Here is a 16,311-nt window from a genome sequence, read left to right on the forward strand (position 1 = left end):
CATTGAACACAATGCCTCTGTTGTCCTTTGATCCGCCCAAAGAATATCAGAGAACATCTTCAGAGGCGGAAGAGTGCAAACTTACATGAACTGAATTTTTCATAAAATTTTTCACATATTGTGGCATGCTTTACAAGGAACTTGCCCTACCGCAGTTTCCCACAAGAGTCTGTACACCTATGAACTGCTACCCAAATGCTACTTCCTTTGCACTTTGCTGAAAATATAACTCGAGCTCTGTGCTTTTGCGCTCACTTTCACTGTGCGCATCGCCTTTTGCCGCTTTACATGATGCAGAATTTATCTACAGTAGAACTCCGCTGACACAATTTCATTGCCAGTGTTCATGATTTCCTCGCAAGCTATATCCTTGCAAGCTTACCCAAGTAGGCTAACAGAATTTTGACAGTAAAGTTTCATTCTGCGACGCGTTACCTATCTGCACTGTCTCATTTCACAACAACGAAATTCTCGCAAAGGCGAATTTTTTCATGTTCCCTGATAATTTTGTTATTGCGAGCTTCAACTGTAGACGATAACCCAAACGGGCTGCCCTTCCCTGCAGCCAGTGGCGCGAACAGAGCATCATGTTTTGTTCTAGCACCACAATATTCCGGCATCGCCCGCCTGCTCAATCTTATTTTGGTTTCCTGTAGCTGTCTTCATCATCATTTATTGGACCCTTAAGGACCCTTTACAGGGTATCACACAAGGGGGGGAGTCATAGATATAAATAAGTCAAAGATGTTACATCAAGAATAAATTGAAATGGCGCAGGTTAAGAAATGCAGCAATACAAAATAGGAGTACAGGCAACATCAAATGCAACAACACTTGGAATGAAAGGAGAGATTGTTCAATTGTAGTTTCCAAAATGTGAAAGCAACCGCTCTTTAAATTCTTCAGGATCATGCTCCCTGACAATTGCATCTGGGAGTGCATTCCATTCCTGGATTGCTGCGGGTAAAAATGATTTATTGAAGGCAGCAGTTGATCCATACAGGCGCTGTAAACTGAGTGAATTGAACAGGCGTCGTGACGAACGTGCTGGTGGTAGAAGAAGTGATCCGCGCAGATGTTGAAAATGGTAGTACAGCTTGTGGAATAAGCATAGACGTGCTATCTTGCGTCGATAGACTAATGTGGGTAAATTGAGCGATGACTTAATACTACTGATACTAGTTTTGTAGTCATATTTTGAAGATATGAATCGAGCAGCACGGTTCTGGACCGATTCTATTGCATTGATTAGGTATGTTTGATGTGGACACCAAATCGCGGAAGCGTATTCAAGTTTTGTTCGAACAAAAGTTTCATATGCCAGTTTACGGACGGAAGGGGGTGACAACGATAATGTTCTTCTGATGAAGCCTAGTGTTTTAGAGCTGTCGGCGATCAGTTTCGTGATGTGTTCCGACCAGTTAAGATTGCTAGCGATTAGGATACTGAGGTAGCGATACATTTGTGCTTGCGAGATGTTGACTGTGCGTAATGAGTACTCATAGGTGATGTTAGTGTGCTTGCGGGAAATTTGAATAAATTTGCATCTAGAAATGTTAAGCTGCATCAACCATTTGGTACACCAGTTATCTATTAAGTGCAGGTCGTTCTGAAGAAGGGCCTGGTCAGACTCAGTAGAAATTCGACGATAAAGGACACAGTCGTCCGCGAAGAGGCGTATGGATGATGAAATACCACAAGGGAGGTCATTAATGTAGATGAGAAAGAGAAGGGGACCAAGGACTGATCCTTGTGGAACTCCAGAAAATACCTTGCTTGAGGCTGAAGAACATCCACCTATAACAGTGTACTGGAGGCGGTCGGTGAGGAAGCATTTAATCCAGGCTAGAATTTGCGGGTGTAGGCTGAGAGAAGAGAGTTTGCAGATTAGTCGTAGATGGGGAACACGATCGAATGCCTTTGAGAAGTCCAAGAATATTACATCAGTTTGAAATAATGAGGGACCAATGCACAATGCAATATGAAAATGACAATGCGCATCTCGGGCCCCACTAGCTTGATGCACGTCAGTGTATCGTGCCACAACGATTCTCACCGAGTGGACATGTCAAAGCTTCTCCCCAAAATCCCTACCTGAAGATGCTGCTCACCCAGGCAGAATTTGAGGAGTGCAAACGTAAGCTTGCCAAAGCCACAAAAACGACAACAAACGTCTAGGGCCACTCGGGGCCCCACCAGTTCAGCTTGTGTTGGCGCCTCATCTATAATGAGTCTGCAAAATTCTTAGCAACTTCGGATCATATGTTTTCCCGGTTAGTACGTTTTCTCTTGCTTTTCTTTTTTTTTCCCAAAAGATATGAACAAGGTTCTACTGTACAGGGATTCTAGCTGAAATGCATCCCCTGATGTCTGTATTGCAGTATCTTTTTTTTTTCCACCTCATGGTCGATTTGGCTTTAGATTTCTTGATTCTGTGTGTTTACAGTTATGTGTGTGACTAATTCTAGAGCAAGTGCAGCCAGAAAGGCTTAAAAAGCACAACTCTCTGAACAAACTTCAGTTGACAATCAGCACTCCTGTATGTTCCTGTGCTGTACCTGTGTTTTTTTGCTATGCTGCTGTTACAATGTGGAAGCCAATCAATTCATCCAACTTCCCATTCCATTAATTCAAAAACATATTTGCAGTCAAAGAGACCGTTGCGCTTAAATGACGAACACTCTTTTACCTAGGAGGAAGGTCAGTCGTAATAAGCTAACCATGAGCTGGTGTAACATGTACGGTGCAGCTCACGGCGGCATAGATTGCACAAGCAGCCTGCTCTGGCATTCGCTAGTCGCAATTGCTGCGGTCAAGATGGAACACCCAGGAGTATGCGCTACCTAATTGACATGCAGAACTGTGCAGACTGCTTTTCATAAAGGGCAATGTTGATAAGCGCCTTCGTTTAACTAGATATGCATTTGGTCAGGTGGCATACTAAGTGGTGTGACAAATCACGTGACTCCACTGCATTGCACTGCAGTGAGACAATGCCCTCATGGGATGCGAACACCTGCCGAAATTAAGATGCTTACCAACATCACCCCTTGTTAAAAGCAATGTCCATCTCTATTAGATCATGCATACTTCTGGGCGCACAATCTCAGCTGCAGCAACAGCTGCCAGACGTCATCCTGTACATTTGAGCTGGCTGTTTGCATGCTCTACGCAGCAATTAATTACACTGTAGCAAATATATATCTGTCAAGTCAGCATAACCATGACCCTGAGCTACATCTGACAGACATTCTTTAAAGCATTCAAAGCAGCATAATAATAAACATATTGCCTTAAATAACACTTTATTCATTGTGCCTCTAAAGCTATTCTATACTCTCCGAGGCACCTGTGAGGACAATTAAGGGGGGGCGCGGCTTTCGCATAGCGAAAAATGGCCAAGAAAATAGGAAAATCACATTTTCAGTTTCTATTGCTGTTTTTCTTATGATTCCGAAATATCATCGCTGAAAACCACGTAAAAGTGCTCTAAATATCTGTTATACCAGCCAAAGTAAAGAAAGATTTCACGGGAATCGCGTAAAAACACCGTTTTTCAAGCAACCGAGTGCCGCCATTTTGGTCTCATCGGAAAGCACGTTTCTCCGTTTTCAAATTTCCCACTTGAACTATCTCCTCCATACACAAACAAGCACACAAAAAGCAAATGATTGAAGGTTGTGCCGGGGTCTGCGATTGGCCGCGCCCACGACGCGACGACAGCGCAGTTCGCCGTTGGTCCGGCGCTCACGTCGTCTGCTCGGCTCTTTGCACCTCGCAAGCTCTGTGGACAGTCTCCACTCTTCATAATCTCGACGAGTGCGAAACGGGCGTTACGCGGACATCACAGTAGCGTAGCCGACATCCCCGTTTGCGAACGTCTCAGACCCGCTGCTAAGCAATCCGAGTATTGGCGACACGGCCTTCACGAACAATCTCCGCGCGCGGAATCCTCGATCACACGGCTAAGCCTTGAATTCACAACCAAGCGCACAGTGCAATGCCATCCTCGGACCCGCAGCTAAGCGTTTCACGCATAGGTGTCTCCGACTCGGAGATCAAGCACCATTCTTAGCAACATTTACCTGAGTAAGGTTGACAACTGCTTAGAGAAAGCCTTGGGTGATAGCGTTATCAAGATATTTCGTTACGTTGATGATTACCTGATTTTCTGCAATAGGGAAGAATTCGATTCCGCTGCTACCTCAGTAAGTGGGCAATTTAGACTTTATGGGGGAGGATTAAAGTTTACCAAGGAATTTCCTCAGCGACGCGTAATTCAGTTTCTTGACATTTCCTTGATCTTCGAACAAAATCATGTTTGTTGGCAGTACTCCCCAAGATCTTCGAAGCCGTTGCTAAACTTTCAATCCAAGCATTCTAAATTAGTAAAAAACGGAATTGCCATGTCGTGCCTTAAGTCTTCCCTCACCAGATCCTGCATGCACAAAATGAGCGCCAGTTTTAATGCGCAGGTCCGGCGCCTATTAGAAGCAGGTTATCCTAGTGTAGCGGTGGCCACTGTGGCTGAGCGCCTAAAGAAGTCGGTTTCGAGAGGGACGGACGTGATTACAGAAAGCAGTAATAGCAAAAAAAGAGTAGTGGCTATTCCGTATATTCATTCAGTATCGCACAGGCTTAAAAAAGTTGCTAGTAGATATGATCTTAATGTTGCTTTCACTGCTCCCAATAAGCTAGGTAAGATATGCGCTGCCGTACAGAATAGAAAGGAGCGGGTAAAAGGCAAAAAACGAACAGATATTTGTCCAGTGAAGCACAATAAGAACAACATTTTACTGACTGTCATATGGGTGTGGTTTATAAAATTCCCCTTAGCTGTGGCCAGTTCTATGTAGGGCAAACGGGACGGTGTATCAATCAGAGGCTAATGGAACATAAAAGGTTGTTAACCGGTGGATCGCCTTCTAATCTTTCGCTACATTGCCGAGATTGTAACTGCACGCCAGAGTTAAATGAATGCGCGATATTGTACAGGCATAAGAATGAAGATACGTGTCTTATGGTAGAGGCATGGCATATCTATAATGGTGGAAGTGCGTGCGTGAGTCAGCCTTCGATTACTTTACATAAGGAAGAGATTAAGTGCCTTAACAGTTATCTCTCACGTAGACCGGCACGTGTACCCGATTGACACGTGGTGTTACCATTCCTGAGCATGCGCAGATGAGTTTTGTGTCTTCTTTCTTTTTTCGCCTCAGTGCTCCCTTCAGTTGATAGTCGGCGTTCGTGTTGTCCACTTCTCTACTCTTGTGTCCTGTCTGCACGCCTCACTTCTATTTTGCATAAGAAGAGTTACATGTGTATATGTGCCTCTTCTTTTGTGTTGTGTGTGGTTTATTGCACTATCTATCAAGAAGTATGCTATGCTAGCTCACCCGATCATAATATGACATGCTACTGCCTGGCGCCTTAGTTTTTGTAATATGATATCACAAAAAAACTAAGCCACTATAAAAAGAAAGGTCATTAACTTTATTTCTTGCTGTTATAATGGCCATTTTTTGCCCTCTACTGCTCCTCCCTTAGAAGTCAGTTTCAGGTTTAGCTTGCCATTACATGTCATCAAAATTATCACTCTGCATAATCAATTCTCCTACTTGTCTATTAGCAGCCAAACACACTAACCCTTGCTCAACACATATGTAATTAAAAATGAATTGACCTTTTGCTTAATATATAGGCACTACAATATAAAACTTCTTTTCCTGCACACTTGATCACTGAAATACAATAAACTGGCACTACTTGTCCAATTTCCACACAACCTTTAAAAATGCCCCCCCCCCCCCCCTCCAAAAAAACAACGCGATATTTTATTTATGGCATTTTAAGCACTCACTCCCAAACATTAAAAAAAAATCTGTTGCAGAAAGAATTGTCTCTACCTTGGCTCATTCAAACATGACAGGCAATTTAAGAACTGCGGGCAGGATTAAAATCAAAAGCATTTTTCTGAGAGCTGGTGACGTATCTTAACTTAAACGAGCTTTTAGATTCACTTGTAAGTGATTAGTGTCATTTTACTAAGGTTACTGCTTCACTTCTAACATCTTGCATTAGTACTCTTTTTTTTTTAATTTGGAGGATGTTTAAGTTTCACCTGTAGGAGTGGAACGCGATAGCATTCAAAGATCCCGGACTGCTTCTCACACTTCCCGGCAACTGCAGCGTATGTAACCGTAATGTTTACCGGGAAACGCTCGTGGCAAACGCTATGCATGAAGGTGGGCTTTCTGGTCTAAACGTGGCCTCTTGCAGGGGCCACGATGCGGCGGAGGTGAGCACCATCTGGAAGTCTTTCAAGGAAGCGGGCGCGCTGCTCCGTGGACTCAGATATTTACGCATAGGCATGTACAAATGGCTGATGCCGTCTTCAGTCTGTGCATTTTATAAATGTTCGAAAAGGGGTGTGTTTGAGTTTTTGCATCACAGAATTATGTTTTCTCGTATATTCAAATTACAATCCAAGAGCTATCGTGTCTGTAGGTTGTGTGTAAGTCGTAGGTTACGATTTTTCCACCTATTTTAGATTGAGAAATTCGATTATTTCAGTGAATTCCTTGCAACACATGAACGGCCTGAGTATGTGTGGTTTGAACATCTTTTTGCCAATGCGATGTCCAACGCTGGACGTGGGAGACAGATGCTGACGCCGGATTTTCTGCGACACTGGCTCGTTAACACTATCGCATTAAAACTAAGTTTTCAGCTTAATATTTTTTATTATATTCCATCTTGGTATTCCAGTTCCAGGCATAAGCCCCCTGTAAAATTTTTCATCTCTTGCATAAACCCGATTATTTTGTATACTCAACCATCACCCAATCCTGAAATAGCCCTGTGATGGAGTTGCAATGTGTGAAAATAAAGTATGGATAACAAATATGCCACTCCCTTCTTCACCTTAATGCCTCCAAGCACTCAGATTATGAACAGAAATAAGCAAAAATGTATAGCCTATAAGCCTAATAGATCTAACTACAATCTTCATTCAAAGCTTCAGTGAATTTAATGAAGACATTCTTCTTACCCAGCTTGGCAAAGTCACAGACAAGAAAATAACCTCCCTCAGGCACAGTGGGTGTCATGCCAACAGAGTTGAGAAAGCTGCAGATGAAGTCTCGTTTCTTTTGCAGGGAGCTTGACAGGCTGTTCCAGTATCCCTCAGGGTCCTCTATTCGTTCCATTTCCTTTTCTAAGCCCACTGCTATCGCTTCCTGGAAAGTGGGCATAGCCACAAGAAAGAAGACTTTTAAATGAATGCCTTCCATTTAATTGTTGCCCTTTTTTCTAAGCACAAAAACAATACTTCATTCAAGTAAGCTGCACATAACCATGAGCATCCACACACACAGTAAGCATTACCATTGTAGAAATGCTTGTAGCACTTTTCTTTTTTTTAGGGAAAATGTCTGCTGCTACGAAAATTATTCAATCAGGGAAGTAAAATATCCTTACGATAATATGACAATGCTTGGCAACAAGGCTTTTACAGTTAGCTCATAGATCTTGGAGGGTGTACTGCACAGCTGCATGCATGCCTGCTTTTGCAGGCACGCCATTCCTAATCACTGTGTGTTGCATGCTGTTTTTCTCAGGAATTGGACAATCATGCCAGCTTGCTGTTTGTACTCGCACTGTGTCTCAGAGGTGCTTGACATGTGGCTGTATACATTTTATCATTATTCTTCCATCTTGCTCCCACATATTCTCCACTTTGTCATTCTCACTCACTGACATATTCTCCAGTTTGTCATTCACACTCACTGCACTGACAAGAAAGCATACCAGTAAGAACCCAAACCGCACCATTGGTCACACCAAAATTATCAACCTCTCCTGCAGAAGAGAGTTGTAATACACAGTACTTTACAAAAGATTGTTATATGTGCATTCATACTAGACGTTAACAGAGCATCGAAAGTGCCCAAAAATATGAATTTAGAAAAGAAATGTAATTTTATTACATTTTATTTCACCTGCAGTTGAAAAGCTAATTAACACACTTTTTGCCTGTCACGCGGTAAATCCCGATAGAATTTAATCTTTCGCACAGTCTGACGCATGACATCACCATGCGGCAAGTGTGGAGTTCACAAGCTACCAGACTGGGCATGACCTGCAGTACACAAACGCATTTGGGAACTTCTGACGTAGTGCGTGGTTTTACCACTGCACCTTTCAAATGCACAAACAAATTTGCCGCACTCCTAGAGGCAGGCAGGCCACACAGTGGCACATCATTTTCGATAAGCCAGTGCCGCTGCCAGCAAAGAATGCATGTGCACATTGTCTCTGACTTGACCTTCTGAGAAGGTGCAATACCGTGGCAACTGGGATGCCCGCTCACATGGAAATTCTGGCTCGTATAGCTTGAATGATTCAAATAATACAACAATATAGATGAAAGAATAATAAAGACATCCTGATAATGTGAACTGAAAGTTCTGACTCAATCAAAACAGCTTTGCCATTAGGCCTGCTCAGCAGTCAAATGGCACTCGGAAAGGCGACAAATCATTACCATGAGAGAGGAGCCAACCCGCAGTGGTGGCTTAGCAGCTATGGTATTGTGCTGCTAAGCATGACATCGTGGGATCAAATCCCGGTCGCGGCGGCCACATTTTGATGGGGGCGAAATGCAAAAACGCCCATGTCCCATGCATTGGGAGCACATTAAAGACCCACAGGTGGTCGAGATTTCTGGAGTCCTGCACTATGGCACGCCTTATAATCACATCGTGGTGTTGGCATGTAAAATCCCAGAATTTAATTTTGAGAGGTGAGCCAGTTCCACTGTTTACAACCAATGATATTCACAACATGGTAGCACTACACTGGAACAGTGTCCAAATTTTAAGTCACCATTATACACTGGCCCTATAAGCCTACGGCAGTGCAGCAACAAAGACTAAATAATTAACAGGAAGCTGTAGCTTGGCACCAACTTCGATTCCGTCTATTCAAATACAGTAGAACCTCGTTCATATATTTCAGAAGAAAAAAAAATTCGAGAAGAAACTTACTAACCAGGAAAACGTATGATCCGAAGTAACTAAAATTTGACAGAGTCAACTAATTTTGACATCTACGTAATGCCAAGCGTTGCGCGGGTGGTGCTCCGGTGGCCGATGACCTGTTTTGCTGTTTTCCTTTTTGTTGTTTGCATGGTGTTTTAAGAGGGCGACGGGAATCCCAAACAAAAATCGAGTTGATGGGCGACACCGGATGCCGCCAAAGCGAAATGTGATGCCCACATCACGTCGCCTGCAGCAGGGAATGGCAGCGCGTTTGGATTATCGCCTACTAAGAGCGTGCAGTACGCTACCGATGGCACAACACACTACACATCATGCGCTGTAAAACAGATAGGTCAAGACACGTGTCGCAATGGGTTTAATGGAGATAGCTGTGAATGCGGCGTGTGATGACCCGGGCAGAGATTTGCTGGTACCGGAATAAGAAACTGTGCATGCCGTCATTTTACTAGCGGCTATACAGGGTGTCCCAGCTAACTTTAGAAAGAGTTTAAAAATATGCCGATGCACTCGAAGACAACGCGACCAAATGCATGTTGTTGACTATTCTATGAAGTAAGGCACACTATTTTTGTATTCTGCTTAATTGCATAATTAGTCAATATTAATTAACCAACTTCGGAAGCAACAAAGTTAGGCAAAAAATTCAAATGAAAAAGTTGTAGAGCGCTTTGCAGAACATCCAATTAAACAGTTTATAACTTTCTGTCTATAAGGTATCAGTGCTATTGCGCTTACTGCAGATGCCCGCGAAGTACAAAAAATACCACACGACATATCCGCTTGCACGCCATGATTGCAGTGCTCTCAAACTTTCCGCATACAAACGAACATAGTACCTAGCAGGGTGTGCTGCCGCTTAAAAGGCGACAGGGCAGTGGCGAAAGCGTCGGCTGCATAATTTACGCCAACGATGTGCTTCCCTCATGGCTGTTCATCATGATAGCAATAGGCAGACGCAGCGGCAGCACACCCGGCTAAATATTATGTTCGTTTGTGCGCGGAATGCTTGGGAGCAGTGCAATCATGATGCACAAGTGGGCATGTCACGTGGTGCTTTTTTGTATTTTGCGGGCTTCCGCAGTAAGCTGAAAAACACTACTACTTACTAGATAGAAACTGATTACTCAGACGTTTTGCAAACCGCTCTGCAACTTTCTAATCGGAATTTTTTTGGCGTAACTTCATTGCTTCAGAAGTTGGTTAAATATTGTCAACTAATTATATAATTAAGCGAAATACAAAAAATGTGACACACTACATACAAAAGTGAGCAACACGCATTTGGTCGCGTCATCTTAGAGTGCATCGGCATATTTTTAAACTCTGGCTAAAGTTAGCTGAAACACCCTGTATACGGTTCTCGATCGTGCGCGCCTCATGCATTTTTTGTTTACATGGTATCTAGCAGCCGGAAAACATATCATACGATCACAGTTTGGCGACATATTCCCTGTATTGGTGCCAAAAAATAGTGTTTTCTGGGAATGTATGAATCGGTAAAAAATGAGCGTAATTCTATCTGGTCATTTCTTTTTGTGTTCTCATTTCTGAACATTGGCGCCGGGAAAACGTACGTAACGGGAACGTATCACTGAGGTTCTACTGTACATGTAAAATGCAGAAATGCTTTTCTGAGATAACCCCTGGGCTAATTTTAATGAAATTTGCAGCATTTGACAGACAACATTGAATTATATTGACTGTTGGAAGCAGAATTTTGATATATGGCCTGAATTATAAAATTGCCAAAAATTGTTTGAAAGAAGTCACAGGCCTGCACAGTACACACAGCACAATCACAGCATAAGCTGGAGGAGCGGCTCAATAGGAGACCAATTTTCGCACCACGCACTACAGGGTCTTTGTGGCGAAGTCTGTTCGCGCCGTTTTCATGAGAAGGATCTGAACTGTCTGCAGAGCCCAATGTTGCCTGGTTGCAGCCACGCGTGTAGTTCTACGATTCACTTCTTCAGCAGTGGTTCGTACCTTGCTAGGAGGCAACATTACGTGTACCAAAGAGTAAACACAGGTATACAGACTACGTGGTGCACATATCACATCCCTTGATCGTGGCATGATACGCTGCTGCTGATGACGATGATAATGATGGTTTATTGGAATCTCCTTCAAAACTGGGTGGTGACAAATAGCCACCTAGCCTGCTTTAGTTAACCAGGTCCAGTTACGTGCAGCAAGCAACTGCTGTATGCAACTCCTACATGTTGGGACACTGGTGGAATATAACGGAACTGCAATGCAAAGTTTGTATGTGTTGACACTACACGCACGCATGTCACCTCACATGTAAAATCACATGTCAAATGGCACAATATTATTATCAAATTATTATCAAATAATTATCAATATTATTATTATTAAATCAATGATAATGATTTAATGGCATTTCCTTTGAAATGGAACAGACAGACAAAGAACTTTAATGAGGTCCTGAGAAGCGCCGAACTTAGTGCAGCACCGCGGGCCGCTCCCACGTCGAGACGGGGAGGCCTAGCCTCACTGCTGCATCGTGGGCTCTCTGGACAGCCCAGAGTTGTGGGAGAAGCTCGGAACTCTTGATGGCAGAGCTCCACATCTCCTCGGTGACTTAATTGGGTCCTCGTAATGAGGGGCTCTGCCAGAGCATGTAGTCTAAGCTGCTAACCAACCCACGGTCCGGGCAAGAAGACTCGAAGTTGCCCGGAGCAATAATGCTGAGGAAAGCTAAACTGCGATATGACCTAGTCTGCAACATTCCGAGTGTGATCGCCTGAGACGTGGAGAGTTTACCGTGCGGAGGCGGAAAAGCCCGCCTGCCCATTTGATAGTGCTTGGTGCTTCGTTAAAGGTCGATAAAATGTGTTTCAATTCCCCGTACCCATCCTGCAGATCAGCGTCTTCCCCGGCATGGAGGGTTAGAGCGCACGCCCGAGAGTGAGCAGTAGCATTGAGGTTGGTGAGGGAATCTAGCTGAGAATCGATATGTGCTGGAAACCAAACAATCGTGTGTGGGGATATAATCTTATTGTCGAGAATTTTAGAGGCTTCAATGGAAATAGAGCCAGAAGCAAAGGCCCTAGCCACCGATCTAGAGTCTGCGTAGATTTGCGATCTACTATCGTCCAGGAGGGCGAGAGCTATGGCCGCCTGCTTGGCCCTCAAGGGAGTAGAATCTTTGAAAGATGTGGAATTGAGGATCAAACCCCTGTAATCGATGACAATGGCAGCGAACCTGGTCGAACGGCCATATTGGGCAGCATCTACGAAGCAAGCTGAGCGAGGTTCGTTCCTAGCGTGTCTTGAGAAGCGCGACAGCCCTGGCCTTGTGCCTGCCGACATTGTGCTGTGGATGAACGTTGTGAGGAAAAGGAGAGGTCTGAATGCTGGCCCTTGGGGCATCAGAGAGCTGATGTCGCCGCTCCGCAACGAGCGTGGAGTTGAGGCCGAGTACGGCCAAAATCTTCCTTCCGGCCGGCATATATGACAGCCAAGCTACCTGGGCAGATTCCTGTGCACCGATGATCTCTTCCAGGGTGTTGTGAACCCCTAGCTGCGTGAGTCGCTCGGTGCTGGCTTGCATGGGAATGTCCAGCACCCTCTTTATGCTCTTTCGAATTAGAGGTGAAAAACCATCACCTAGCCCACTTGAATTAATCAGGTATGCCATACATGTTTTTCATTACATCAGTACTTACACATCTCCATAATCTTTTTCTTCCTTAACACTTCCCTACCAACCTCGTACCACTACTTATGCAACTGCTACATGAGGTGGCACCTGGTGTAATAATGTGCAACTGCAATGCAAAGGGTGCATGTATAGACGCTACGCGGCGCACATCTCGCATCACAAGGCAAGTGGCACAATACAATGATAATGATTTAATGGCATCCCCTTTGAAACGTGGCGGTGACAGCCACCTGGCCAGCTTGATTTAATCAGGTGCATAATACATTTTCTAGCATTCTTGTATACATCTCCTTAAACATTTTTCTTTCCTAAACCTTCTTAACTGCCTTGTACCACTACCTGTGCATCTGCTACATGACATTTTACCTGGTGTAATAATATGCAAGTGCAATGCAAAATGTGCACGCAATGACATGATGCGGCGCACATGTGACATCGCGTCTCCTCACGCGCTGGGACGCGTTTATAGGGCATTTTCCCACAGAATGTCAGCAAGCGCTGGCACAGCTGAGTAGCTGACTCCCACGCAGCGGGCCTGGGTTCAATCCCAGTGGGAAGTAATCCCCCCCCCCCCCTGGCGATAGCTGCTACGGACACCGGCGGCGATTGACACCATTGCGAACCGCAACAGCTATTGGAATGTGCCTATAACAGCTTATGCTGTAAAAATTAACCGACGACTTAAGATACTCCCTAATGAAGAATTTGAGCGCAGCACTATACGTGTTTTCATTTCACACTATATGGGCTGGCATGGACAATCTGTCTCGTGCGACATGTTGCAGATGCAGCAAAGCGCGGTGCAACTGCCTGGCTAATCTGGAAATAGTGAGAACCAGCATGTGGGTGATGTGTGGCTGCGATTCACAGCAGCCGCCGCCAACAGACCCCCAGACGACGTGCGCTACCCTGGCACATCGTTGCCGCACTACGCTTTTCTCACGCTTTCACCATACCCTCCTCCGCTTTCTGTCTCATGGTTCAACACCCTCTAGACTAGCTAGAAGGTATTGCGTGCTTATGCTGCGCCCTCCTCTCCACTTTCCTTCTCACGTCTTTCATCTTTCACTGTGCTCGTTCGCTCGGTTATGCCACTGACGCTCGCTGCAGGAACAGGCGCCTAGCTGCGCTCTGAAAATAGAAGCACAAACTTTACAAATCCGCAACTCTGCACCAAGAACAGATATCGCAGTGTATTTGAGAGCCATGGTTGACACATTAAATTTGGCCGCTTTAGTACTATTTGATGCAATTTACAGAACTGTGATATGGTGTTTTATTGCTGAGTTAGAGTTTCATTTTCTGAAAATTTTCGATTTGCAACTATTTTTATTCAAATATCACCAGCCTAAATAAAAAATTTGCTCCGACAGGCACTAGATTAACTTTCTCTTTAAATGCAACGAACCTCATCAAATGTGGTGAAGTGGTTGCCTATAAAAACGATTTCTCCTTTCCCATGTATTTAGATAGGGCCCCCCCCCCCCCCCCCCGCCTGAGTTAAAACTCATGTCCATAAAATTGGCCGGCTACTGCATTAATAAATGTTAGATTTGGATGCACAGTGCACTATGAAACTAAACCTGTTTTGTTGATCTAGATAAATAAACCACCAGTAAATCAATGTAAAAAATTCCATAGTGAAAATATTCTTCCAGTGCACGTCCTATATGGGATTGACAACAGAGAACATTCTGCACAACAAATAGCTTTGGCTCCAATGTTACTTTCTGCAGAAATCAAGGACAGCAGCTCACAGATACAAACACTATACTGGGGGTGTGTAAATACTTGCATTTCACTGAATCGAACTGAACAGTGAACAATCTAATAATTCGATTCACGAATCGAATACCTACTATATTTTATTTTTCGAATATTCGGTGTAGAGACCCGTGCTGTTCTGCATATGTCGCGTGCGCCGCGGTACCCTTCATGCTCACTGCCGTGCAAGAAAGGGCCTATTTTCGACGCAAAAGGAACCCCGAGTGTGCCGCGGAAGGGCCGCCCCGTCCCAGCTGACATGGTCATGGACTTTGGTTCTGCGAAAGCTTCTTTCATGCCGCATATGCTCCCCGATGTTACGCAGCACCCGAACTCCGCAATTCGCAGGCACGTCGGCCAGGGCCGCCGCCTCTGTCCGTACAAAGTTCGTCCCGGGACTGATCGAAATGCTAACACAACCCGAACAGAGGGAATGCCAACAATAAAAGTGCTGGTTTTGGAAAGTGTGAAAGCACAGGCGTAGATCAAGCCGGTTAACTTACACAAAGCACACAATTCGTGTTGGATACGTAAGCGGCAATGATCGTAACGCCGCTTCAACATTCGTCAATCTACCATACACATGATCGCGGGTGTGATCACTGATAAGCTGATTGTGCCACATGAACTTGCCGTAACCCTACCCATTTCAGAACCTTTGACAGGAGGCAGATCATGCTGAACCCGACAATGAAACAGGGCCTGCTCTTTACCATTTGCGCTGAACGCAGTCGACCAGCGCAGTGCAAACGAAGGCTGCACACAGAGCGATGATCGAGTCATCTGAGGCATGATTCGCGCTTTCATCTGTCATGCTGAACGGCAACCCACCTGCTACAAAGATGGGAAAGCCCAGCCATTCCATATTTTGGAGAAAAGCTAGAAAGCAAAACTTTCATTGAAGTAAAAGATATTGGCGTAAAACACAGGGCAACCATTAGACTGAGAACCTCACTGGTATGTACAACATAACTCACTAATTCTTTAGCTTCATGGGGAGAAAAAGCAATTGATTCTATTCAACAGGCATTCTATAGATATTTTGTTTTTTCCAGACCTTCATATATTAACACTAAGCTCTAATCAGTGATGGCATACCAATTTGGAGTTCCCTTTAATAAGAGTGGACCATACTGTATGCCTTGATTTCTATGTACTGATAGCTTGCTAGATTTTTTTTATGCAATGCTAGGAGACTTTCGAGCATGTGCAGCACCGTGTTTTCTTGCCCAAAGTTTGTAAGCATTACATTTCGTGCAGGGCTTGTCTGTTGTCTCCCTTCACTGGAGGGAGGGGGCCAGGCTTATATGGCAGCGACCAGTACAGCACATGCATACACACACACACTCATATATATATAATTATATATATATATAAGAGCAAAGAATAAAAGCCAACTTAAATCAGTGTAATGAAGCCAACTTTCTTTATAAATAAACAAATTTTTGTGGATGTTCTGCAAATAAATACATTATTCTGCATGTATTTTTGGCATTCATTTAATGTGCTGATTCAATCAAGCATTTAGGAAAAATTGGGCATTTTGGAAACTTTTTTTTTTTTTCAATAATAACTCTGGAGGTAGAGGGTACGAGATATGTGAACTCAAAGCAAATTAGTCTAGCTGCAACACCAAACATTAGTTGCCTTGCTTCATTGACAACTTCAGGCACTACAACAATATATTTTAGGGTTTCACACCTACTTACCTACAAAAGTGGATGAAAATGGTTCTTTGGTACAACACAGCATTCATAACGCACTACTAAATTAATGAAAATTATCTAGAAACCTAGA

At 44.0% G+C, this 16,311-nt stretch overlaps 1 protein-coding gene across 2 annotated transcripts in view; it reads right to left on the reverse strand.

Annotated features, from left to right (window-relative positions):
- Positions 1 to 16,311, reverse strand: part of Kyat (Kynurenine aminotransferase) — a 107,453-nt gene that overhangs the window by 15,470 nt on the left and 75,672 nt on the right. For both annotated transcript variants that reach the window (XM_065428570.1, XM_065428571.2), the window contains one exon: positions 7,052 to 7,238. In XM_065428570.1, coding sequence (XP_065284642.1) covers positions 7,052 to 7,238 — 187 coding nt within the window. The remainder of the gene's footprint in view (positions 1 to 7,051; positions 7,239 to 16,311) is intronic.

This window comes from Dermacentor albipictus, chromosome 1 (assembly GCF_038994185.2).
Source record: "Dermacentor albipictus isolate Rhodes 1998 colony chromosome 1, USDA_Dalb.pri_finalv2, whole genome shotgun sequence".
Taxonomy (NCBI): domain Eukaryota; kingdom Metazoa; phylum Arthropoda; class Arachnida; order Ixodida; family Ixodidae; genus Dermacentor; species Dermacentor albipictus.